General features: G+C 38.5%; 1 protein-coding gene and 1 long non-coding RNA gene across 16 annotated transcripts in view; one reads left to right on the top strand and one right to left on the bottom strand.

Annotated features, from left to right (window-relative positions):
* Positions 1-13,032, top strand: part of LOC104693781 — a 31,270-nt gene extending 18,238 nt beyond the window's left edge. For all 3 annotated transcript variants that reach the window (XR_752623.3, XR_002047185.2, XR_002047184.2), the window contains 3 exons: positions 2,811-2,920; positions 9,295-9,387; positions 9,969-13,032. This is a non-coding gene — a long non-coding RNA (uncharacterized LOC104693781). The remainder of the gene's footprint in view (positions 1-2,810; positions 2,921-9,294; positions 9,388-9,968) is intronic.
* On the bottom strand, positions 86-26,752 carry MPP4 (membrane palmitoylated protein 4). Of its 13 annotated transcripts, XM_019290214.2 has the most exons (23): positions 26,193-26,290; positions 24,571-24,663; positions 21,704-21,818; positions 21,032-21,153; positions 20,022-20,099; positions 19,241-19,321; positions 18,555-18,686; positions 16,437-16,518; positions 15,227-15,312; positions 14,158-14,229; positions 13,525-13,721; positions 12,356-12,420; positions 11,555-11,572; positions 10,488-10,526; positions 9,738-9,758; positions 8,471-8,485; positions 6,953-6,994; positions 5,981-6,151; positions 5,157-5,237; positions 4,102-4,195; positions 3,176-3,284; positions 1,498-1,632; positions 86-518 (listed from the first exon to the last, which is right to left on the bottom strand). In XM_019290214.2, exons 3-23 carry the CDS (start codon positions 21,735-21,737, stop codon positions 327-329), a joined length of 1,866 nt encoding a protein of 621 aa, XP_019145759.1. In that variant the 5' UTR covers positions 21,738-21,818; positions 24,571-24,663; positions 26,193-26,290; the 3' UTR covers positions 86-326. The 13 variants fall into 13 exon arrangements, 12 of the variants coding, with proteins under 12 accessions (XP_019145759.1, XP_039411181.1, XP_019145758.1 ...); XM_039555247.1 differs by lacking the exons at positions 24,571-24,663; positions 26,193-26,290 and adding an exon at positions 26,638-26,752; XM_019290213.1 differs by lacking the exon at positions 24,571-24,663 and having other exon boundaries at positions 26,193-26,300.
* Between the last annotated feature and the right edge of the window lie 1,217 nt (positions 26,753-27,969).

The raw sequence follows: 27,969 nt of genomic DNA, 5'->3' as shown, positions 1-27,969 counted from the left end.
AGGCATCACAGTACCAGAATGAGCATAATACAAAGAAAGGAAAGGACCTTTCTGAACTTTTGTGTAAGTAAATAATGCAGATACATGCAACAAAATAGATTTTTCTTTATTCTTGTAATTGAGTGCTCACAATATTTCCTTTATTTTGGTACAAAAGTGGATGCAACACAGAACATAGTATGATTATATCTCCCGTAGCAGCTTCTTTCCTAATCCTCTTCCAAATCCCTCACTTACAAAGATAAATTCTTGCGATCCTGACATTAGGATTATTCTTGAAGTAAAACATAAGCTGTAATCTTTCTGAAGCTGCCTGCTGCTCAGAATTAGGGCTGAGTGTCTGAGCATATCCATACCGCAGGGACCCACTGCGGCTCGACCTGTGCACGATGTACTGCAGACAGCAGCTGCGCAGATGCCTCTTGTAAATTGTCATTCACAATCACTTGATCAAAGAACTGACCAAACTGAGCTTCCATTTTCTTAGCCGAATCTTCCATCTCCTGTAAATCTTCTTCCTGTGAGACAGAGTAAGTCCAGAAAACTTCAGTATTGTGTAGAGAAACATACCTGCGCAGCATCTGCAAAACAGCTTGGGCCACATAAACAAGAGGTCAATAGATAATGTCAGTCTACTTTATTTCATTTACAGTTTGCTGTAATAAAGTGCACCTTCTACAGTCAGTTTCAGATCTGGAAAACAGAGCTGCCTGCCATATGCTTCCCAAGGAAGTGCCTTGTGTCTCAGTATGCTCCATTTACCTAAAAAGTTATTCTAATGATGAGTGATGGCAGAGAATGTTAAGGACTGGAAGGCAGATCTACTAATGCTTGTGGTTTTATTCCAAATTTTAGTTTATTTGGCCAGTGTCCATGTTACTTTCTGTCACAGCAATCATGACTCATTTCCACATAGGTATAGACTGAGGTCTCCAAAACGTTAAGATGCTAAAGATTATGATTTGTGTGGAAACAATTGTGACAAAGTGCTGTATATATTCTAAATACAAGGTATGCATTTCCTGCAAGCAGGATCTGTGTTTTATCTACAGAACTTAGTATAGGATTGATACTATCATTAAGCATACATGAAATAATAATACATTCTTATAACTGTGAAAAAATAATTCATTAAATTACTGAAGGAAGCACATTCCAAGTATTTCAATGCAAACAGTAAATATACATGTTGATTCAAATACTGGCACAAGGCAGCTAATTAAAACAAAAATATGCAATATACCTTCTCCTTTAAAGACATTTTGAAGCAAAATGCCTCAGCCCCCTAGATACAAATTACAACTCCTATGCTTCAAAGCCAATCTGGGGGGGGGGAAAGAAATCCCAACAAAATCTACAGAAAAAGGTTCAGATTTGATCCTAAAGACATAGTAGTATTTTTTTAAGAGTTAACATTGTAGCATAATAGAATGCATTATGTTCTAATAACAGAATCTCAGATTAATAAACTCAATCTCTTTTATTCCCAAATCTCACCTTGAACTTCATGTTCACATAATAATCTGTAATGATCCTGGCATTTTTACGAGTCTGCCTCATGCAACCTATGCTGGGTGGCTTGATGAATATAATGTAGGGCTTTAGCTCATGAGTCCGGGCTATTTGTATACCCTGCAAATGAAGAGTAAAATGAAGTATTTCAAGTGTATTCATCCCAGTTTTACTCCCATAAAAAGCCATTTGTTTACAACATGCTTTTATCTCCAGACCTAGGAGACACCTTTTTCAGGAACACTTACTTGAAGAAGATCTCACTAATAATCCCTGGACCAGACATTGTTAAGCAACTGTAGCACACAATCACTTAATTCTGCTTGGTAACCTTATTAGGAGGTGCTTTCAATACCAGTGAATGATGGAATAGTGTCATTAACAGATCTCTACAATCAACCACATTAAAGGTGCATTTGAAACCTGTTCTTTTTTAACTGTTAGGGAGCTACTTTTGGAAAAAGTACCTCTTTATTATTCCACACTGGAAGAAAATATCCTGCTTTCAGAACTCCTTGTACTATGTAACATTTCCTAATGCTAGTAAGTATTGTTAAATTACTGCAGGGAGTGGAGGGAATGGGAAAAAAAGAAAAGCAAAAGAAAATCATAGCATGTAAAATTGGTCAAGCCACCAGATTTAAAATAAAGTATGTAACTCAGCACTACTTCTGCTACCTCACTGCTCTTACTTCAAGTGGCAAAATTACACATCCCAAGTCCCAACACCCCACGTTTTCCCCTTTGCTTCAAAATGTAACAGAAGAAACCCAAGGACAGTTTTAGATGTGAAGACTAAGGTGTGACCTAATCTGCCTCTTACAGAAGTTTCAGTTTTTGAGTAATACCCCACAAATCTTGTAACTTAATTTCTGTTTTAAGCAGCACAAAACCCTGCCAGCCTAAGGCTCAGACACATTGGCTCTGCATAATTAGAGGGAAATATCCAAGAATTACTGAGTTACGGTGTCGCTCTTTACATTCAGTTAGAGGAGATGTTGAAACAACACAGCCCAAACACCTCCTAAGTACTAAATATGCAAGTAATTCAGAGAAGGTTAGCAGGATTTTGCTAGACACAGCTCTAAGTATCTTAGATATTTACAAGCGCAGGCTTTTATTAGCCTTATCTTTATCAGCAAATTCAATGCAAAAATAGAAGAAAAAGTGAAGAGCATCTAAGTGAAAAAGCAGGTTACTAACAGCTGTAACTTCTGGAGAGGAATAAAGGCACAAAGACACACTAAAATTTTCAGCTTTTGCTTGATTACTTTTAACTGTTGCTGCTTTTACCAAAGGGTGTTCTGAGATTGCTAACAGAAGGACAGAATTCTCAACTAATAGGGCTTGGAGGAGGAAGAAATCCCATGCTACAGCTCTCCATGTGAAAGACTAATCCTTATTTTAAGTAAGTATGAAAACTCATTTCCATACCATCCAAACTGATAATGCAGCTGCTGGCTTGGTAAAAAATGAACTGTCAACATAGTTGTCACTGTAGTACCACCACCACCCCCTAAGACACATGAAAAGAATAATCTATTATTAATAAGCACCATACGGTAAAGTGAAAAGACGAAGCAACAAACATGTTCCAATGGCTCAAGAATGTAGAGAAAATTATTTTTCCTTCCAGAAGATTCCCTGCCCCTTTACCACTCACCTGTGGCTCTAAATCTATTACACAGATCTTTCCTGCATCAAGGACTGTTCGCACTGCATCAATACTGGTACCATAGAGGTACCCTTTGTATTCCCCATATTCCAGCATTCTGCAACAGTGGTGAGGAAGAAGGAAAGTGAAAGAATATTTGAGTTTCAAAAAGGTTCAATTTAAAGGTGAAATCTTCAATTATAATCCAGTGATCAGGACTGAATGATCATAAAATGCAGTCAACACTGATGAACCTTCACACCTTTGCTCTTCCCTGCTACACTGGGCATAAAATCAAAACCATTACAGTTCAATGTCTCCAAAACATGCATTTTTTACTCATCATGGTTTTATGAATTTTATGATGAGAGGTTGTGATTTTACTTGTCAATGCTTGTCAATTACATACTACAAATAACTTCTTAAATCTGAAGATCTCAAAGCACTTGGCACAGCTCAGTGAGTGTAGCTTCTGTGGTGCTGAGCTGGTCTGCCTTAGATTATTGATGCATAGAAAGGAGCAGACACTTTTGAATATTTAGCCCTTACAGTTCAACTACTCATGTGTCATCACAGCAGAGATCCTGCAATGGAGTCATAGGTCAGGAACAGGTGGGATTCGCTACTAAATTTTCAAAAGCAGTCTGGTTTCCAGGAGAGTTAGACTTATAAATTACAAGCACATCTAATGAGCTCAGAACTAGAGAGCCCATGTTCTTTTAGAAGGATTCTGAGATTAATTGTGGAGGAGCTATTTGCAACTGTATGAACACAGTCTTGGAAGAAACGGTCTCAAGTAGTTTGACCCAGATTTACACCAAACATACACAATAAGAGTGGCGGAGCCCAGACTTGGGACCTAATTACAAAACTGTATTTTCTTGGATCATGCTGCATTTTAAGTAATAAAAATGTAATTCATCTCTCCTACTCACCTGTGGCTATACACCATGTTTTCAAAAGTTTCCTTTGATACGTAGTGATATTCACGACCATTCATTTCATAACTTTTCTGAACACGAGTGGTGTCTGAAAGAAGATACAACAACACACGCAAAAAAAGCAGTTGCAACTAAATTATTGTAACTTTATAAGTGAAAATGAACTTCATGAAGAACTATCAATCAGTATTTTAATAAATAATAATATGAGTTATTTCCATACGTTAATCCAGAGCAAAAGCCCCATATACTGTAATGGTTTGCCAGTGACAAGTCATTGAAAGTTATCAAAACACAACTGTATTTCTTGGAATGGAAGGGTAGTTTAATCCAAATAGTTGTGATTCAAAGCAATCAGGAACTCCCTTGGAACTGGTTGCACAACTATTTTTACTCCTCAGAGGCAAAAATTTTTAAAGTTCATTCAGAAGAACCCCACAAGCTTCCCACACTTGCACCTTCCCCATATCTGGGATCTTAAGCACAAAGTCCTGAATTTTCAGCTAGCTTCAGATCCCTAATTTCCAGTTTGGTTATCTAAATTACAAGAACCAAATAAGCAGAGGTAGAAATAATTTCAGTTGTTACGTCAGAAGTTAAGCTGCATAAGTCTCATCTGAGACTAGAAGGCTAATAAGGAAAGCTGCAAAGCCTATTAAGCACCAACTTCTGTTGTCTTCATTCTCATATCTGAGCACTTAAACCCTAAGAACTTAAAATATCTCCAAGAAACATTCTTTTTTTTAAATCTAGGAAAAGCAAACATCAAAATTAAACCAAATCATGCACATAACTTTCACCTTCATAAAGCTTTTAATGGTTTCAGAGGCTGGAACTTGAAAATACCTTTGGCTGATTTGCTAAAATGAGATAGATAGTATTTTAAACTAACCCTTATGAAAGCAAACAATACTGGCTTTCAGTGGAGCTGAAGAAACAGCCATACAGCAAAGAGTTTATGAATGCACAAAGGCAAGAGGAAGGTACTTGGCATTTCCTATTCATGTTTGGATTGGGGTAGTGGAGGAAAGAGGAAAAGCATTACATACGAGGTGTGGCACTTTGAAACTCTCGTGGGTTACTTGTGATAAGCCTTCGCCGTAGCTCATTCACACCAACTCCTGCAGGACCTGGAAAGTTGGAAGAGCAACTAATATTACTGACAGGGTACAAATCACTCCCCAGCAATATAGCCATACCCAGGAGGCAACTCAGCAGTACTATTTTAAAAGAAAACACTTACCAAATACATCTAGACTTAGGATAGTGGATTTGCCTTTACTCAGTTTGCTTTATCAGGACAATAGAACAGTGCAGAACAGCAGCTTCCCTTCAGTCACTACAATTAAAGTCTCCTTGAGAGCCTGCAGCCCACTTAATACAGTATGTCCTATAACAAGCATTATTAAAGGCATCTTTCTATACTGTCCATGATTGAGATTGTTCTAGTCTGGAGTTAAATATTCTTATTACTGTCCTATTTATGCATTTAACACTGGTTGTAGAAATGCCTCCATGTAAATATGTTTTCTATTAAGTTACAAATGTTTTCTCATCATTTTCAGTCCCAGCTGAATATAAAACTGAACCACTTCCCTAATAAAATCCATTATCAAACAGCATTTGTAACTGTATGGCTTCTTCTAAGGACTCTATCTCAAGCAAAGAAGATGATACCTACATTAAACTTTAACCTTAGTAATGGGGCCAAATTACAATAATTCTTGAAGTGTTGCTTTGAGAGCTGCCTACACAGTCAGCAACCACTGCAATCAGCATCAGGAAATCCCCGTGGGTCAGACTGTGCGTGACTGTTTCCTCTCCTCTGGCAGAAGAGGGTGCCATTTGCCTGTGAAGGTTGTTAACCTCTTACCCACAAGGATAATCAGTCTGTGCCGGTCTGTTGGGTGCCGCTGGTACCTGACCACCTCTTCATAGGGAGCTGCCAGGGTGCTGTAGCAGCTGCTGGGGCACCGGGAGTAGCAGGACTGCTGGTTGAGCCGGGCCTTCCTGCGACACAGCCGCATGCTTCTGCGGAATCCAGCTGCAAAGGGGCAGAGGCATCAGTACTAGAAAATACACCAGAGATGTAGGCAACTACTCCTTTAGCCAAGAGGGCCTCTTTCTAAGCCACAGAACATACAACCTTTTTTGAGCTTTTTGCCAGGCGAAGGTTAGTGAATTTCATTGCTGCCCTTGATATGACAGCTTGGTAGAATCTCTGAGCATTAAAGGACAGCTAGAGAGTAGGTAAAATCCCACTGAAAGTCATCTGAAAACTAGCCCAGAATGAAAGACTTCCAAAGGATCCCCAAACAGGCTGAAGGAGAAGTTTCTGACTACTTGAGGCATCTCTAGGGAACAGGTGAACTTTTTTTGATAGTGTAGGTGGTTTGCTCTCATGAGGCAAGTCTGGAACATTTACTCCAGCCTCCAGAATGTGTATTTTAAAGGTCACTATGGTTTAATAACCACAGGGGTAGCTTTGTTGCTCCACTTGACCATCCAACTCTGAAAACCTCACCTATAGGTGTACTTTTCTAATGAAAGCCCTCATGATTATTCTCAGTGGATGACAGATACTACTTTTGAGAAAAATGAAGTCAAGTTTAAATAGCAGTGGCCAAGTCTCTGTAGAAACCTAACAGGATGAAAAATTTAAATGGAGAGATTGAGCATTATTAGGAGGAAGGAGATTTCTTGAAGTTTGGAAAACAGAGTAAGATTGTATTCCATTTAGTAAGTCTTTAGGTGATATAAAGAACAAAGTATTTTATTTAACTTAAGACGTGCATTTAATCTAGATCAAGCTGCAAAGATTTTACTTATCTTTAGTCTTGCATACCAATAAAGACTCGTTGACCAAATTCACCAAATTCTTCCTCTTCTAGAATACAAAGAACAAATACTCATGAAATAAAAAAGATCAGGGAAGCTTAAAAGCTAGATGGCTAACAATTATTGCTGATCCCAGGGAAAAAAGGGGTTTCAGTAAATATGTGGCAATATGATGCCTAATATAATTTTAAAAGCATGATACTCCATAATATGAAATACCAAAATATTTCACATGACCAATGATCAATTCAAAAGGGTCATTGTGAGAAAAAATAAAAATAGAAAGTCTTGGTATTTTCTAAATTAAATTTGAATTTTAACATTCTATTTGTTTCATTCCTAAAATATCTAGATACCAGACAATGTTTTGAAATTGAAATTAATGAAAAAAAACCTCCACATAATTTAAGCTTTTCAGGTGAAATCTTTCTTACAAGCACTCCTTAGTTAAAACAATAACTAACAAGTCAGCAGCTCAAAATCAGAAACAAAAAATTTGTAACTCAGTTTCTGCCCCATACCATGTTTGGAAAATGCAACTTGTGTGTGCTCAGATGTTTCAGGCAAAATGAAGACCTGATTTTATTATTTATTTTTTCTTCATTGGATCAGTGATATTTGTGCTCCAACATGTGAGCCTAACCAGTTTCCTCCAATTCTTTTTGTCCTCATTCTCATGCTGTTCCTCATAAAGACTTCACTATTCAGGTGAGACTTCTAAAACTCTGTATGTATTTTTTTTTTATTAAATTTCTCATATAAGGCTCAAACATACCAATTTTCCAATAAATCAATGTTCAGAAAGTTTAGAAACTATTTGAGAAAGGTGGTTTGAAAACAACCAAGGAAAAAAATGGTGCCAGTGTTTAGTTTTCTTTTCAAAAAGAACTCCTTATTTTCCCCTAATCACGCATGTAGTTATCCAAGCTGTGTGCTCCCTTTACTTAGGCCTTGTTAAAGCAGGAGGGAGATACAGAAGACACAGGCATGTCTTTAAAAGCTGTATTCCTTCCAAGGAAAAACATTATGTTCATAGCTTTGAAATGCTTTTAGCTCTAGACTCTTTGATTTACAGTTATCTTATAAGCATGGAAGTATTAAAACAAAATTAGATGCATGTTACTTGCTCTTTCACATCTATACACTCTTCATTACTTGTACCTTTACAATACAGTTTTATTCCTGCATTTCTATATGCACTAACAACTAGTTTATGACTATGGAAAAAGCTGCTTGGCACAAAACTGCTCATTCAGGGCAATGTTCAGAGTACTGTTCAGCTGACACATGCCCATATAATTTCTATCTTCAGGTCTCTTGAGTCATCATTCAAATATGTTTAAATATTTCTGCTTTATCTACACTCTCCTCTATGGTATGGAGTGCAGTGTAGAATCCTACAGGGAACAAGCAATTCAGCTACTGGGTATTGCAAGAAGAGTGATAGTTCCTGGTAAAGCAATAAACAGATAAATTCTATTAGCTTACTGCTTACAGGAGACAGGGAGAAAACAGTTAGTGTTACCTTCTTTAAGCTCCTCTGCACATTCAGATAGAGACAGACATAAAACAATTAGTTTTGAGAAGACAGTCTATATACTATGATTAAAAAAAAAAATCCAACCAGCATTGTCCAACACATTTAGGGAAGGTAGAAAACAGGTACTGCAAACATTAGAATATGCTTCTTTAAGCATGAATTCTCAGTTCCCAAAGAGTGCAAGACTCAACTGCAGCATCTATGTCAGTACTGTACTGCAAAATACATCTGCAACTAGTGGTTAAAGTAGAATGTAGGATAGCAAATATTTGCACCTTTATTCCTCTGACTCTGTGGCTACAGCAGAGAGCTGACTCAGCACTGAGCAGTGATCAGGATTTACAACAGTAATCCCCAAGTGCAGCTATCAGAAACATCCTAGCCTGAAAACAAAAGACTGCCCTGCAGACCTGCTGGTTCTGCCTTAAAAGCCTTGGGCATTGCTTGAGAGGTGGAAGAGAACAAACCACCTGTGATAAGAGAAGAAGGTGCAGAAAGAAGAACTGGCAGAAGAACTCAGGACCTTGTGGAGAAGAGCAAGTGTAAGGTAGAATGACACTCTTCTCCACAAGGTTAACAAATACCTCAAATGAGAGGTTTAGCAGTAGTTTTATTTTAGGGGAGAAATTATCTATTTTAGAAGACTTAAGTTTTGCAGAACTCTCAAGATGCTGTAAATAAGCAGCTGCTTCCTAAATGAAAAAAAATAAATCCCCATATCAGCTTGGTTAAAAAAAAAGTACTGATTGATTCTATTTTCAATACATAAATAATGAATTTTATAAGCATTTTTCTTTCCTGTATGCCAGCCATGCCCACAATCAGGAATCCAGAAGCAGCTTTCCTCTGTACCACATCAACTCCTACAGGCATTGGGGATTCAGGCCTCCACATTACCGAAGGTAATCCAATTATCTGCTGACATCAGTGCAGCCCCTGCTGTCACAGCTTGCACAGGTATAACTGATAAGGGTTGGATAAATAGATCTGCTACTGATGCACGAGAAGAAACATTCACACTTGTGGGATAAGAGGACAGAAACCTTACTATTAAGGTAATCCGAGAACAAGAGGAAGACTTAAAGCAACAAGATTTTACATAATGGCTCTTCAAGCCAGAATGGCTTCTGAAGCTAAAGTGGCATTTTGGTTTTTGCCACCTGCTTGTTTGCAAGACACTCGCTTGTCTCTGGACACCCTTCTCGCAGCAGAACAATAGCAAGGAATTTAGAATTAGGTCAGAGGAACTTACCTGACTCAAATGTTTCTTCATCTTGTTTAGTAATCCAGATAGCAAAGATATTAAAATAAATTCAAAATTTAATTCTTTTCCTTCTAATGGATTTCAGAATCAGAAATCAGTTTTCCAGCTTCTGTCGGTCTCATATATACTCACATATACTTCCCCCAGCTCCCTCTACCCTGAGGTGGCAAAATACAGCTCACCGTACTTGAATTAACTGCTTCATCTCTTTTAACACAGCCCTACAAGATCCCATCCCTCCATGAGAGCTTCTGAATTACCTTGAAGAAGGAAGAATGAACTGCACTGCTTTAGGGAGCAACTCAAGCTACCAATCTTCACACTTAGTGTTCACAAGTAAAAACCTATTCTTGCTCCTTGTTGTCCCAAGATCAGTATCTTGACAATGAATTGTGTGGGCTCTCCATGACCACAAAAATATGTGGCATTAAACATACAGTAGGCAAAAAACTATGGTAACATTACAGCCACTATCCAACACCTGAATCAAAGAGGTTGGATCTCATTCAAGCAGATATTTTTGTGCTGGTCAAAACACTTGACTATAAGCACTGTACGCCAGAACTGCAAACAGCTCATTCTAATACACTAATACTAGATGAGGTTTCCAGGGTATGAAAAACAGAATTTTCTACCATTAAGTTCACTAGGAGGATGGGTGGTTTTATCTAGCAAATGAGGCTTTTAACTAGCTACTGCCTTGAGGCAAATAAAATAATCACAAGTGAATTCAGTTACCTGTTTCCACACACTTTTCGTCAATCTGCATGTCGTCCTCTACAGATTAACACAAGGGAAAAAAATTCATCTGAATCAGAAAAACACTGAGGAGGAAAAACAGCCTTACAGATCTTACAAGACTGAACTCAGACATCAGAAATAAGATATGTGAAACTCAGATCGCCTTTAGACATCTTTAAGGATTTTAACTGTTAACTCCAATTTACTGATGTTCCTTGTCTACAGTGAGCAAAAATCTCTTCTTAAGTGAGTGCTCTGAAGGGCTTGTGGCAGAGAGGCAAATGCATCTAACGAATTCTCCTCTTGAAATAATGAAAGGTTTAACATGGCTGTCAATCTGTTTATCCAGTAGATATCTATTTATTAAGTATTACCATGAGGGAATAGAATTTTCTGTCATATAGCTTTTAAATATCTTTCCAACATGCTATACTCAAGGAAAGTGTTTTGCTTGGTTGATTTTATTATTATTTTTACAAGGAAGAAAAGGAAAAGATCAATTCAGCTCTCTCTCAATCCTGAGACCACATCAATTTTTGTCCCTGAAATGTGATCACATGAGCTTGGGCAATCTCATAGACTCACAATACTGCACTGTTTGTGTTTTGTTCTTGCACGCCCTTCCAGAGAGGCCCAATAGCAGCTATTTTCCAGTTACAGGGCAATTTTCAGAGTATCTGTCAATCACATTCTGCCCATATGTATCCTTTAAAGAAATACTCTCTTGGAGCTGCTCCAGGAGAGAAAGAGGGAGAAGAAAAGAGAAAGAGGAAACGTTGTCTTTCTTTCCTCAAAGAACCCATCCAAACGGTCACTTCCCTGACAGATAATGCGCAGCTAAAGTTTTTGCTTTAAGACAATGCATGCATCTACTACTTCAGGTGAAAAAAGGCTGGATTTCAATTATGTTAAGCACACAAAATGCCAAGAACTTGGGCTTCTTCTGCATGTATTTATCAAAATGCCTCATTTCCGAAAACTTTTTAAAAAGTCTGTAAAACCATGTGTTATATATATTGGTTCCGGGTACAGAAATGCAATGCTGTCCAGATGTGATTTCCTACCTTCTTCCACAGTGCTTACTGCTCACAGCATATCCATTGAAGCAGTTAAAATGCAATAAAATTATGGTGAAAGAGAGCCTCAGCTCTAGCAAACAAAGCAATCAGTGCAAGAAGAATCCTAGGGAATGAAACACATTCCCTCTGGGATTTATCATAAGAGAAAAATTTTATACTTGCATAAAGAACCATAGAAGAAAACAGGGAGAGAGGAAACAGGAAGAACATTCTTTTTCTGGGAATAATTGCATATTTAGAAAGTTATAGTTGGCAGAGGATAACATTTCTGGATTGTTACCATGAATAAATTAAAGGACAGCATAGCTTATCTTAGGCCTCAAGAAAAGAAGTTCTGTCTTTCTCTCAATAGCTTTGATGGCAAAGAAACATTCTAAACACTGTATGGCACTTTTTCAGTGCAGAGCTGGTATCTGTGTCCCTGGAAAGCCAGGCCAGTACAATTGTCACTTCAAGACTTAGAGCCAATTCTCCTGGAGAGAACTGGCTGACCTAGTGAGCTCCTAGATTGTAGAGACTTTAGAAGAGGTTGAATTCACAGCTTCTCTTATGGTCAGATCCCAAGTATGCTGGAGACAACCATCTCCACCATCAGTACTCCAGGTACAATTATCATCAAGTATTTGTTTTTCTAGGGATAGTTAACACAGTTCTAAGGCTACAATATGGCTCCAGACACAATGTCTTTGAATTAAGCTGAATTGTATAAGCTTCTATTTCAGTATGCCTGAAACAGAGACAAGATCTTTCTTTCCTACTGTATTACTCAAGTAATTTTTCACTCACACATTGATGATTTGAGACAGAGATGGGGCTGGAAGGGCTGAGACCACCAGAATTCTCGCTGCTTCCTACATAGAAATAAATTTATCACAGTTAAAGAAACAAAACAGTCCACAAGCACATTATGCTCCAGTCAGATTCACTGTTTACATGTAAGATCAATCAGTACTGAACTGAGAGAAGACAGCAAGAACTGAAACATTACCAATGTTTTAGCCCACTGCAAAGTCCTGAAAGAAAACCAACATGCTATCAGAACTATTTTGAATTTCCAAATCAGCAGCCCAGAAGTATTAAGAGTTTATGTAAAAGTACAGGAAGATAAGCCATAGCATGGTACAGACTCCCGGAAGTAGAAGAGTGTGCTACTGCTAGGAGTAGTAGTACTACTGCCTCCATTACTACACAGAGCCTCTTGCTTGCAGCCTGAGTCACAACCCAGTTTGATTTCAACCTGCATTATACAGACCACAGGTAGGTTTATACATATATTGCAAAGTGAAGTTTATCATCTGCTATTGCATGGCCTTTTGTTATCCTGAGGGTACCACAGGACATGTGGTTAAAGGATCAAATTGAAAAGTTTGCTACAGCAGTGTAAGAACTCTGATTCTGAAAGCATGTAATGTAAAAATAATGGTCTATTAATGCAGAAAATAATAAGCAAGAGATCCTTGTTCTTCCTTGAGTGTTTGGGGTTTTTTCTCCTTTCTTTTAATCTGGCCTACTCAGCTTTGACCAAAGCTGAAGAGGTCACTCATGCATCACAAGAGAGCTTTAAAAAAATACTATGCTTTTAGTATGCTGCTCCTCCCCTTGCTTTTTTTGTTTTCATCATACATGATGGTCCTTTAATAGTCAGGGCCCTCAATTTCCACACATCTTTCAGCTGCTACACTCCCCTAGATGTCTTAGCAACCAGCATGGAGACTGGACAAGTGCTGCAAATTTCCTAAATGGCAATTTGAGATTATACAGGGGCTTTCAAAAGCTTGTTCTCACACAGGCGCTCTTAAGGGAAAAAGAGCAAGTCAGAGATCAGAAAGAAAGAGGAAGGATGATTGTCAGATCTGAATCATACTGCTACAAAACTTGTGAAAATTTTAAAGAACAAAGTGTGAATAACTGGCTAATTTTTAAACCAGAAATCAGGAAAATGATGATTTCTTTACCTTTTAAGAAGATGATTTGAGGGTATGAGTCCAGCACAGGCACTGAGATCTGAAACCTTCCTGGCCTGCCACCAGAGAGCATCATTCTGGTCCACAATCTGGAGTATTTCACCCCTCTTAAAAGGCAAACCTGCATCAGCACATGGTATGGCAGGATCTTGCAGGGGCCAGTAATCTGCCATTGCTCGCACATAAAGCTGGTAAAGAAAATACACAAGAGTAAGCAGAAGCCAAGTTTAGAACAGATACAACATGAGCTTTACAATCACAGGGCCAGATAGTGCTGCATCTTCAGTCAACTAATGATGAAGTCAAGTTTTAAAAACCAGATCAAGCCCTAAACCCCCTCTGTCCATTAAATGAGGAAAAAGCCCCATTTGTCTCATACATTATGAAAAGAACTGACCTTCAACTTGTAGATCACTCTGAAAGTGCCTTCATTACACAATAACATTTTCACTTACTGTCTTTACTGCTTCAGCAACAACATATTGATGTCAGCTGAGAGGTGGCCATAAAGGCAAGGTAACACTTTGGGGATTGCAATAAACTTCCAGGCAACACCATGTCTTTGTATCACACAATTAGGCACTACTGTTATCAATCTGGAAAAAGAAAAAGAATGTTTCTTACTGTTGTTTGGTTGCTGACAGGCCGATCGGAAACTGGAATTAATTTGAACATAATTGTCCCCTGAGACAGGGCCTAAATGATTAGAAAAGAATTAAAATATGGTTGGTATTCAACGCAAGTAATCAAACATAGGCAAGACAAGCTTGACACAGCATGGTTTTGAGGCTACTGTAATGTCTGTGTTACAGATAGAATTCAGGTAGACAGAGTCAATGTGACAATACTGTATTTTTTCCAAAAGGAAACTCAAGAATGAAAGTTTTGCTAACTGTTTTTAATTTAATGTAACCTATGTTTCACTGTAAGTATATGTAATTTCAACATTAATTCATACCAAATTTTTCTACTGAAATCTTATTTAAATTAGCAGCAGGGTCTGATAGATGGATGATATAAAGGGGGAGGAACATCACTTAATAATTAAGCATTCCAATAGAGTTTGTATTTCTTACACCTAGTAACGGTACAGCCAGGGCAATAGCACATAGACTTGATACGATTACACATAGCAATACCTCACTGGCTGGCACTTAACACTTAGCAGTCAAGAACCCTGGAAAATTGTGGGCAAAATGACAAACAATAGGGACATCTCAACAGATTTCTTCATGAGAATTGTGACAACAGTAATTACAGTGCCCTTTTTTTGCAAGGTGAGATGTGTAGTTTACAAGCTCATTCACTCTGCTTTAGTGCATTTTGTAACACAGACTCTTATTACAATAGCAGCTTTCCTCTACTTTCTTGTGGAATATTAACTGAGTGGCACTTGGGGAAAAATTATGAATCAGTGAAGTCTACTTCACTGATAAATACTAAAAAATTAGTATTTTTCCCAGAAGCTGCAGGTGGAATGGTCACAAAATTTCTGTCCAGAACAGAAGTTAGATTTAATTCTGGTTTCACGTATTCTGATATCATGAGCAGTTGTGAACTTCATTCACAGTAAGGAAACAGCCTGAAATTTTTAAAAGAAAATTCAGATTTTCTCCTGTACAAGAGTGTGTAAAAGAGTGAGCATACAAATAATCTTAAGGTACAAAGTAGAAATTTTAAAAATATTAAATACCAGAATATTAATGACTTGCTCAGGCTCAAGTCCCTCAACAGGAACTCCATTTACTTCCACCAGTTTGTCTCCAGCGTACAGCAACCCTACCGTGAAAACAAATATGAAAACAGCAGCAGGAGTTTTATCGCAGGACGATTTGTCTTGGATAGGCAAGGCAGGGTCACAGAGAAATACCACAGGTTTGAAAGTCAGCATTAAAATTTTCCATACACCAGGTATGCAGGAAAGCATTTTGGATTCGGGCTGCATTGCCCCTGGATGGGACTGCAGACTGCTGTGGGTTGCAAGAAGCTTGCATGCTTCAGTTTTCTTATTTCTTCCCACTCCCTCATACAACATCTTTACAATCTACTGACAATTTGCCTTAAAATTAGCACAGACATTTTAATATTGCTCCATTTCCCAAGGTAACTTATGAACCTGTTCTATATTAATAGACCATGAGACATGGAATCAGACCCTTAAAAACTTCAGGTGCAGTGGGAGATCCCAGAACTCCTCTCTGTCCTTTACAGTAAAGTCTTCACAATATTGTTTTCTTTCCCATGTTCCTTTAACTCAATTACAACATTAGTCAAACTAGGAACTTAATCGGCTATTTTCTGCAAGTTGGGTTTTCTTCTAGATACAAAGGCCAGAAAATACTAAAAGGAGCTATTTTATAATGATTACAGTTGAATTTTATTTCTGATGTTTTACATTTTAGTTATATTACATTTCCTAAGGGACATGGAACACATTCAATTCTAGGATGACAAAGTAGTAACATTTCCAAGGAAACTCTTCACAAGATTGCTTAGCTACTAGTGCTAAGCAAAGTGTTTAGTAGACTAGTGCCAAAAAATATTATTCCTCAAAGCCAATTATCTTCTAGAATCACAAACTATTGATGTTTACCGTTTCTCCTCATTCTAGGGAATAAGCTGCATTTCATACTACACTGCAATTTGGGCACCAGGTATTGGTGCCAGGAATACATAATAAAAACGGGATTTGTACCTCAACTCAGTCTAAAACAGCAAATTCATCTGAAAATTTATGAAGCCCAAATCAAAGTCACTGCAATGTATCACTGTTAACAGTGCTTTCCCATATATACATCATCTTGCTTTATAATGGAAGATTAATTGCAGAAGCTATTATCTTACTTCAAATGTCTTATTTCAAATTCAGTTTTATGTATCACTTTGTTTCAAATTCCACTTACCACTTCTGTCTGCCAGCCCACCATGGATCACACGGGCAACCGTTATGTCACCTGTTATCTCATGGCGTTTAATGGTGGCACCCTGGCAGATAAGAACAAAGAAAAAACACATTGATCACTGAAGGACCCCAGTAAGTTTCCTTTCATACCACAAGTCTGATCTTCACACTGACAAAAAGGCATTGAGGGATACAGCCTTTTTACCACAACATGGATATAGCAATAACCACAGAATCACAGAATACGCTGATTTGGAAGGGACCACAAGGATCACGGAGTCCAACTGCTGGCCCTGCACAGCACCATCCCCAGGAGTCACACCATGTGTCTGGGAGCATTGTCCAAACACTTCTTGAGCTCTGTCAGGCTTGGTGCTGTGACCACTTCCCTGGGGAGCCTGTTCCAGTGCCCACCCACCCTCTGGGTGCAGAACCTTTTTCTGGTATCCAACCTAAACCTCCCCTGACACAACTTCAGGCCACTCCCTCAAGTCCTGTCACTGGTCATCGCACAGAAGAGATGAGTGTCTGCCTCTCCTCTTCCCCTCACAGGGAAGTTGTGACTGCAGTGAGATCTCCCCTCAGTGTCCTCTTCTCCAGGCTGAACAGACCAAATGACCTCAGTCACTCCTCATACAGCTTCCCTTCAAGGTCCTTCACCAACTTCATGGCCCTTCTTTGGACACTTTCTAACAGCTTCATTTCCTTCTTATATTTTGACACCCCAAACTGCCCTCACCACTCGAGGTGAGGCCGCTCCAGTGCAGAGCAGAGCGGGACAATCCCCTCCCCTGCCTGGCTGGTGATGTTGTGCCTGATGCCCCCCAGGATATGCTTGGCTCTCCTGGTTGCCAGGGCACTGCCAACTCACATCCAACTTGCTACTGACCTGGACCCCAGGTCCCTTTCCATGGCACTGCTCTCCAGCACCTCATTCTCCTGTCTGTCCATACATCCAGGGTTGCCCCATCCCAGGTGCAGAATCCAGCACTTTCCCTTGTTGAACTTCACGTGGTTGGGGACTTCCCAGCCTTCTCCTTTGTCGACGCTTCTCTGCAGGGCCTCCCTGCCCTCAAGGGAGTCAACAGCTCCTCCCAGTTTTGTATCATCTGTGAACTTGCTCAGTATTCTTTCCAGTCCTGTGTCCAAGTCATTCATGAAGATGTTAATGAGCACAGGGCCGAGGATGGAGCCCCTACAGAACCCCACTAGTGACAGGTCCCCAGTCTGATGTCACCCCAGTCACTATTACCCTTTTTGCCCTACCCATGAGCCAGTTGCTCACCCATTGCACGATGTGTTTATCCAGCTGTGTGCTGGATATTTTGTCCAGAAGGGTACTCTGAGAGACAGTATCGAAAGCTTTACTGAATTCCAAAAGGATTACATCAACTGGCTTCCCCTGATCAGCTAGGTGGGTTACCTTGTCATAAAAGGAAATCAGGTTTGATAAGCAGGACTTTTCCCCCTCATGAAACCATGCTGGCTGTGACCAATGACTGTGTTGAATCTCAGGTGTTTTTCAATACCTCCCAGAATAATCTCCTCCATAACTTTACCAGGCACTGAAGTGAGACTGACAGGCCTGTAGTTTCCAGGGTCATAATGTATTAGTACTAAATCCTCAATGTCTTCAACTTCCATCACACTAAAATAACCTCATGGATTGACAGTAAGAAATCTTTTCTATCTCCAATATTACAGCTATCTTTTCCTAAAACAGATTAGCTAAACTATACAATTGTTGCTGCTAATAAGTACAAATGATTTCTAAAGAACTTTCAAAGTCTCTCCTCCCTTCCTTTCTGTTTGGGCCATGGGAATAACTCTCAATCCAGTTTGGTTTTATCTCATATAATGAGAATGTATCTGCCAAATGTTCAAACCCTGAGCAGACAAGGCATCAAACAACCTGCTCTAGTTATACCCACACTGTGCAGGGCCAGATGGTCTCCTCAGGTCCTTTCCAATCTCAACAATTCTTGTGATTCTGTAAAATCTGGACAAGAATGCACACAATTCCCATGACATTCCTGGGAAGAAACCAATATGCATCTGATGCATTATCAATTCTTGTCTAAGTTAAAATAACTTGACAGACACAAGGAAGCTCCCTTACCAGAGGCTGGTTGTTTTTCACTAAGCAGACAATCCTCATAGCTTCTTCATTTTCAGGTATGTTGTCTGGCAGTGGTGGAAGGGTTGGTTCAAAATCTTTCTGGGCCACAGTATCATGAGCAGATAGCAAGGCCTGTTACAAATGAAAACATGCAAACCAACCAACCCATAAGCAAAGATCATACAGTAGCAGAACTTTAAACAGTGACTGGCTAGAAAATAGAAATCAGTGAATGTATTCCTGTGTGAATATAGATCCCTTGCACACATTGACATTTTCTTCTTTCCACCAGGAAAATCAAACCATGGAAATTTTAAGAACAGTTCCTCTATTCCTTGTGGAAAACTTAGAAAAGATGAAATATTTCTATTTGGAGCTCTTGGGTTAAGAATGCAGGTTTTGCAATTTCAAGGAAAGTTTGGTTTTATATGTCTGTATTAACTGCCCATAATTTAAAACTTTGTAAGAAACATCTTTCAAGCACAGCCTTAAGTAAAATGCAGCCCACTGCAGGTACTTCTGATACACAGTTCACATTTGATCTCATGATCAGATTAGTTCATCATCAGTTAACTATGTCTCTTCTGGCTCCTTTACCAGTTCTTGTGAACAGCTGCCCATCCATTTCCATTCCCACTGCAGAGAGCTCCATGAGCAAACTTTTTCTTTCCTTACGCAGGACTTGCCTTTAAGTGTGGAGAACGCAGTAGCCGTCTTAGCTCTTTGATCTCTCCTGACTGAGGGGCTTCACGGAGCAATTCTACCACCTGATAATTGTAAGAGAGAAAGCACAGAGAAGGATTCTAGAGGACAATTAGTTTAGAAAGCTCTACATTGAATATAAAGGAATATGATATGGAGACAGTATTAAGCTCCCCCACATTATATGACTCAGAGGATGTCCATATGGTTTGCTCTAGAACTGGACAATATGACCACAGCTGCACTACACTCAGCCAGGCTTAATTTAGTTCAGGCACAGTGCCATGTGCTCTAAATCAGTTTTTGCTCCCATCCCTCAACCAATTTCATCACTAGTCGCAGTTTCTCTACTTCGTCATTAACTCTCCCACTAATTAAAAGATTAAGAATTCAGCTATTATGATTAGAAAAATCTAAAAAGCTTTTCAATATCCTCATGTCAGGCTGCTTGATTGTAGCCATAACACTGAACCACACAGTTACATGGGAAGAAAAATACACAGTCAGTGATTAAACAATTAATGTTTCTGTTCATTACACTGGCCAGGATTTGTGTAGTCCAGCAACCACAGCTGTGCCCATTTCTCATGCCCCCCCTCTTACCACAGTAAGGGCTGTTGAGCAGTTTTACAGATGTGCAAAGAGAGTTTCAAGTTTATATACTGTATTTAGACCTGAGACACAGAATAAATACCAGAACACTTATCTGCAGTGTTCATTTGGTATGAGTAAGTAAAGCAATAAACTGTGTATACACAGTCTCACCTCTCGACTCAATGCACGTGCCTGCAGCGTGACAGGAGCTGGTCTTTTTCCAAGATAATGTTGGAGGCATTCATAAATCTGTTTCATGCCATGACAGACAAAACAAGGCAATGATAACATTGACCAGTTCACATGATCATATAGATACATACATGACAAGCAATGGACAACACTCTATTTGTGGAAACTTCTCAGTCCAACTATAGCCCCAGAGTCTGCAATCTAAATTCTAAACATCTAATGCATCTGGAATTTAGTCTTGAACTCAATGCCTCTCTGTATTACCAGCTAGCTAGCCAGTTACCTTGTAGTTTTGAATTTTCCTAGAAGAAAAGCTGTCTGCACAGGTCAACAGCCTGATAGAGCCAATTCCCTGATTTGTAATCTGTTTTCTTCCTCTAGTTGAAGGCATAATTAGCAAAGTAAATTTAACTTAAAACAAATTGCTGTATTTAAAATGCCCATATGGGCGTTCTTATCCAGTAAAAGCTCTTCTTTAAAATGTAAAGATTTTTAAAACCTTTTTTAGAAAAGCAGAATTTGTACAGAATTTGTCTCAGAGATAAAATTCTTCCCAAGATAGAAACACCAGTCAAAACTCTGTTCTCTAACTATGTAAGATTTTCAGTTACACATCAGATGAGTGGGATGCAAAATAAAAAAATACAATGTCCCAGGCCCAGAAGTGGGATGCATGGCCATACAGAAATTTAAGAATAGAAAAGACAGCTGAGCAATGCTGTGTTTAGTCTGTGTCCCCTGGCCTTAACACGGACATGTAAAGTAGAAGAGCTTTAATGGCTAGGACATTTTGGAAGAGAATACTTTATTCTCCTTTAAAGCAAAAGTCGTTTTGTCTACTGTGACTGCTGATGTTAGGACTGACATCAGAACTACCAGCACTTCATGTAAATAAGCATTTATTGTCCTGATATGGCAAAATCAAGTAGCTATTCCCTAGAGATTGTTCTCTAGGTAACCTTTGTTTTCATAGCTGTGTGTTAACTTACCTTTAGCAGTGCTTGCAGCCAGCGAGATCTGAGCAGGTCATATAACATGCCAACGCCATTGACATCTCTCTTACAGAGCAAACTGAGTTCTTGCAGCGCTAGAGTCAGAACATGAGATACACCTGAGCCCAAGAAACAGAAAAGCGCAAGACACTTCAGTACACAAAGAAGACCAACCAAAGCCAAACAGTGACCCAGGCCTTTGAAATGCACCTTTCCTCAATTTGTACTTCTAAGAAATGCACAGACATTTCCTGTCTGCTTTGGTTTTTTTCCGGCAACCAACTCTGTTGCATGAGTTATTTTACCATTTATTAGCCAGCAGGGTTAGGTCAATATTAGCAATTTGCAACTGACCTGTGAGAAAACCATACAGGCGATCTCACATGTATCAGTCTGGGTTCAAGCTCATACCTCCTACTGAGAAGAGGTGAAACAACAAAAAACTCCTTGGCTTTATAAGCCAGAAACAAATGCCAGGTATTCTCCTCTGATGCTCTCTTAAGTTAACTGCATACTGCCACTGAACATCAAGAATCATTCCAATTAATAAGTAGTAATACTTCAGACACATTAATCTCTCTCATGACTCAATGGAAGAAGAGTCACAGAGATCAAGGAATAAAACTTTTTTCAAAAGAAAGTAAACTGAAAAAGAGGTGCAAAAGTTACCATTATCTTTACTGCTGACTGTTGGCACCTCCATCTTCTCCTTTATTCAAGGATATTCCACCCACTTTGAATAGTGCATTCACACCACGTTGGTTTCACAAAGATAGATGCTGAACTAGGGAAAAGAGTACCCTCATATCAGAATACTGTCAGGTATCTTACATTGATAAGAAAGCAGAATTTAAAACAAAGTGGGGGGGGCAATAATTTGTATTTAAAGTGCACAACAGGTGTCAAAAATAAATTAAATACATGAGTCCCACCTGTAAATTCAGCTACCCAGTAGCATCCAAAATACAGACAGACAAGCCTCAACTGGAATATGACATTTTAATATCTTTATGGAATTATCATTTGCTTGCTTCATTAAGTCATCCAAAACAAAAAGCTGTTTGGTCCATCTTCTGGCTCTCCAGCTTAAGTGTACTACCATGGAAAGTCTTAATTTTTTCTAAAGACTTAAATCTTGTTTCATATCAATATAGCTTAGAAAATAATAATTTTGAAGGACACATTACATTTAATTCCTCCTGATATTGACACAATATTAAAAGTGAAAGACTGGAGTTGCTACTGAATTTTAATTGACCAAAGACAAGATTTAGAAAAAGGGGATCCCTGTCTCTATCATTATTTGAGTTTAAGGTCTTTGAAGGATTTGTTCCACAGAGATTTCATTATTTTTCTCTATTTCCTCACAGTGAATTAAAACACAAAAAACCCAAGCCCAGGTAAAAATTCTTGGTTCAAATTACTTTGCTGGTATCATCATGTCTCTCAAGCAATAGGTTGCCACTTTTAGAGATGGAATCAAAGAAGTTATTTGCTAATCTAAAGATGTGTTGCTGATTTCTTTAATTATAAAAAGCGCATATACTACCTTATTTTTTTTCTTTAAATTTTAAAATCAGCATTTTTAACCAATGCAGGAACACACCACTTACTAATTAATATGTATCCATGTTGCATGACCTTTCCACATATAAAATATAAGCCTTCTAAAATTTTCTTTCAAATTCCTTCTCTCCCTTAAAATTCTGTGATAACCTATCACTAACCTATAATGTTCTCTTAACTTAAAACTGGAAGAAGTTCTTCAATCTGCTGTTCATGGCAAGCAATGCAGTACTGGATCGCTTCAGGGAATTCTCTGAACTCTTCTTCTCAAAGTATTATGAAAATTCCCCAGGGAACACCACACAATGCATTTATACCCTAAAGCATCAAGAATCTGTGTATGAAAGCTCTTAAGTAATTCAAAATCTTCATTACATCCTATCTGATTTAACTTCAAATCACACTTGATACAAGTTTAAAGATACTGTCATGGTTATCAGTGTTGTAGATTACTCCTAAAGAATTAAATATTTCAGCTGGCCACTCAAGAGATGAGTTGGACTACAAATTAAAAAAACTAACATCAAACGTCTGAGCACCTCAGCCAATAGCGACCCCCAGTGTGACTCACTGAATGCTTTACCAAATTCTGCTAAATACACAGTAGTTTATCCCCTGGATTAATAAAGTAAAAAGGCAGCCATTTTCCTCTAGATTGCTCTGTAGATAGAAAACAGCAAAGGTACAAGCAGGAAAAGTATTATCTTGATCTGCTTACAAAAGCAGAAGGCATTACTGTCACTTTTACTGCACTTAATACTTATTTTTAGAACACGCTTCCTCTCTCTCCTGTTAAATCATAAAACTGCTTTCAAAAGGCAGTGGAAATTAAGGGAGAAAAAAAAATCAGAAGTCATGAGATTATGACTCAAACATTTTATTACTGAGTCTGGACAATTAATTTCAAGTTACTTCTATGGAATACTCAATGACACATCTTACTGAAATTCTAATCTGAAGACTGCTTTTAAAATTATGAATTATTCTTTTAAAGACTCACAGAAATATAGTTTGATCCTCACCCAATACAACTGGGGTTTGAGCTGCAATTATTTAATATTTTTCAATGGTCTCGGTTCTTTTCCTTTAAGAATTTGCCTTCCCCATTTTTAAGCTTAGTTGATCTGCCTAATGATGGATTTAACAAAGCAGGACATATAAATCTGTCATGAAAACCTGTTCCTTTCTTCATCGAGACAAAGCAAATGGAAACAAAGAACAACATTTCTGGAGATGCTAAAATATTTCAGATTCTGCTGAAGCACAAGCAATATCGTTAGCCCTTTAAAATACTGACAGATTAATTTTTTCCCCATAGAGCATTGCAGCATCTGGTATCAGTACAGCTTCCACAGAGAACAGATGTGAGAGCAACTTGAGTGTGTTTAGAAATTTTGGACACAGTTTATCTTGAAGGTTAACCTCAGACTTCCCAAAAAACTGGGAAAGCTACTGAAGGGTGATTGCTTGCCTTGTTGGGTGAAACCCTCAGCTACAGCTCTCAGAGTTCTAGGAATAATAATAAACATGCAGTAACCCTTCCATCCATTGCTGTCATCTTAAACTACAGAGTTTATGCTTGCACTAACAGAAGCAGCATTTTAACATTAAAATCTGTCAAGTTCTTAACACCACAGCTCACCTCAGCCATAAATTAGTAGCTGTTTCATATTTACACACAACAAAAGGAAAGCAGCTTCCAACTGTGAAGCCTGGTTTCAGAAGCTGTCAGTAGCAACAGATGCTGAAAAAATCATTATCAGAAGAGAGGAGGAGTATCTTACTTCTTTAGAAAGAGACCTTCTGGATTGCTTGCTTAAGGGCAAAGGTCAGAGTTCAAACAAACTTAGAATTACTACTGTGCCTTTATTTCCAAAGACATATCTACGCAGACTATAAGGCCGGAGCTCAGCATCTCCTCATCCAAGGATCTAAATAAATTAGATGGAAATTCTTGCTAAAAGGCTTACCTGACTAATCTCCCAGGCAGTGTAAGGGCCTTCCCATTCACGTGTATTGCAGGCAATTACAGATGCTCATTAATAGAAGACATCTCTCTTTGCCTGTTGTTAGAGACAGAACTGGATATCCACACTGACTGTGCAAGAATTTGAGTCAAAATCAGTCAGTCACCTCACGTCTACAAGCATCTGTTATCCCAAATTTGGGCTACAGGGCTTCCTTCAGCAGCACAGTATGAAATTCCTTGAACCTATTTGTCAGACAGACCAGAAGGTCTTATTGATACAAGGCTAGAGCTGCAAGGGAACCTAAGCCCTGTTTTTAATGAAGTTTCAGAATTGACTTTAAGTGGACAATTTTGCATCTTGTCAAGCCTCTAAAGGGGACAACACCAGAGAACCTGACATCTAGAACATCACCCCCCTGCTCTTATACACTCTGGTTAATAATTCAATTATTAATTGAATAATTTCCTTTTTACAAGGAAAACTACTCCTATCTTTAAATTTGCCAAAATTAATGATTTGGCATATTGAAGACTGCAAATTAGCTTGAGAGTAGGAAATACTCTGAGAAAGCTTTCATTGCAAATAAGCCACAGGAGAGATATTCAGCAACTCAAACCACATGCCCTGTTCAAGACTTTTTTGTTCTGCATTAAATAAGCTTAATTGGGCCAGTGTCATCACTGAAGTCTGTCAGCTTCCTTTTCTAGTCAGTGTAAAGAACCACCTTGCTTTTTGTATACTTTTTGAGACTTTAAAGTGTTTTAGCTAAAACAGCAACCCGACATATTAGTGGAATAAATTGACTATTTTAAGCCTTTGAAACCATTTATCCTTATCTCAACCCAAGCACCACTTAATGCAAGTCAGAGGCAGTAGAGTTTTACAAGAAAAAGACAGAAAAAATGTTATGTTCACACCAAGCATTCTGTGAGATTTCACAGAATCCTACCTGCATACATGAGGTAATTTATGCTACTACTCTTTGTATTCAGATCTTCCTGATGGTGGTTTATTCTGCCTCCCTCTAAAGCACAGCCTTAGAGCTGCAGTGGTGGTGTGAGTACCTTGTTTACACGGGGTAAACCGCTAAAACATCGCTTCCCAAAACAGCAGCACGCAGAGAACACTTGATGCAGCACACTGCAGTCATGAGGGGCAGCCAGCTTTACTTCCAGCTGTTTATTGCCAACAGCTTGGGCTTACTGAGAAGAAAGCAACCAACCAAAACCCCTTAAAAAAAACAACCAACCACCGTATTTATACTAAATCTTAGTACTCAGAAGTATGTGGCTAGGTAGTTCAAAGAAAGGATTTGTTTTAGAGTCCCGTATCAGTGACATATTTTTCTACATTATCTCTCAACATACAAGAACAGGTAGTTTCATAACCTACTTCTAAAAAACAAGTACAGTTTTTGAAGATTAGGAGAGAGGAAAAAAATCTCTTTCAAGCTCCTACTCCCTATTCATACACCCCTCTAATATTTGGCTAATGGGAACTAAACAGATATTAGAAGTTTAAATAGGTTTGCTGTATCTATGAGAGGAAACAAATTTCCGAGTTACATGGGGGAAATGCATCCTTGCAGTACAATGGCTTCAGTACAGTGCAAATTTTCTTACCTGCAAACCCCACAGAATATGCCATGTTCAGCTCATGCAGAATTTCCAGAGGGAAAGAGTATTTGTTGGATGTTAGTACAGCAAGTAACCTCACTGCCCCAGCTAATCTATGGACATCCTCTCCTTTCTAATCCGCAGAAACCTAACCTTAGAACTACTCATTACCAGGGAGAAGAGAACAAATCCCCTTAACCCTTTTCTTGCATAAAAAAACCTACATCATCTCTTGCTTAAATAGTTTCTTGTTCTCATCAACTTTCCCAGTCAATAGGGTGCTCATCACTTGGGGTCTGGCTGTGGCTACCATGCCTGTGATTAAAGTGAGAATCTGTAACACCAGAGCATTGATCTTCTGTTGCTGGTTACAGGATTTCTGCTGCAGCACAGGAAATACATGGCTTTCCATTTAAAGAAAAGAAAAAGAAGAGAGAAAAAAAGTAATTACCCTGAAGCAATCCAGCTGGAAAGGTCCTGCAGGTTAACTCATTTCTTTTTAGTTACAGCAATACACAAATCAGAGCTGGTCTGTACTGATTTCCTAACGCATCGCAGCCCAGATCGGCTGTAAAGTGGAATCTGTGTCAGAAGCACATTAAATCCTGGGATTCTCTTCAGCTAATAACCGAGCTATGTATCAGAAGGACCAAAAATAATCCAGCCCAGACTGTCTGCTTCCCTTAATCAGCCAAGCTAAATTCATGTGATACCACGACTTTTTCTAAGAGGTTGAGTGTATATATACATACCTCCCTCTCTATGCTTATATATGTAAAGGCAGATGTATTCCTTGGGTTTTGTAGTTCCCAGCTGCACCATTCACAGAAAATGAAGTTACACCTTTAAAGTTACTACATATTTGTAGATACACCTTGTTCTTGAAAGGCAGGAAGATTACACAAAAACTTCCTATCTCCAGTTACATTTTTGGTTTAAGTTGAAGGCACAGAATCGATGTAAGAGGTCATATGAAAAGTGTAACATAAAAATCCTTTCTTCTGAAATATCCAAATACAAGAAATGCTAATTCAAAACAGTTACAGGGGGGAAAAAAGTCTGTTTTTCATGGTTACACTCCCACAAAAGGCAAAATAAATCCTGAATTCAGATCTTCTGTGGATGAAAATTATTGGCATTGATTTACTCAGCTGTTCGGCATAGCCCCTTTTCGAAGGGCAGTTCTGTTCCTACAGGCTTCAGTTAATAGTTTCTTTTACATTGAGTTCCAAGAGGTGATTGCATGGAAATGCTGCATATAGTGCCAGGTGAATTCTGCCTTATCCTTCATCATGCTCTTCACCCCTGGTTGTGTGTCCTCTCCCCTTTTCAAGCTAGCTTTTTATAGCTTCCCTTTTATTCATATTATTGCTTATCTCTCCTTGAATTATTCAGTATAATTTTAAAAATTAAGCCAATTAATTAAGCCAACACTAAATTATTTGCAAACATTAAGTCCACTCTCTGTATTCTCTTATCACTAGTCTGTTGCAAGTTTAACAATAGTTTTAAACATCATTGCTCCAGAACTACTCTTTCCCCTTCTCTGAAAAAACGAAAAATAATTTTGAAGAGACCAATCACTTTTACTTTACTATGGAAACTGCTACATTACAGCTGTTGTTCAACACAACAGTATTTTGGCATATGGTTTCTTTCCATTTAGATGCCAATATAGGAGCCATGACCACTACTCCAAAATATGATTAGCGTTATCTATGGCACTCTAACATAAATTAAGCCATTATAACATTCTGTAGTCTGTTTTTCCCTTCCTTTTTTT

Source organism: Corvus cornix, chromosome 7 (genome assembly GCF_000738735.6).
Source record: "Corvus cornix cornix isolate S_Up_H32 chromosome 7, ASM73873v5, whole genome shotgun sequence".
Taxonomy (NCBI): Eukaryota; Metazoa; Chordata; class Aves; order Passeriformes; family Corvidae; genus Corvus; species Corvus cornix.
Note: the sequence above shows the minus strand (reverse complement) of the source record. Positions and strands in the feature narration are given on the sequence as shown.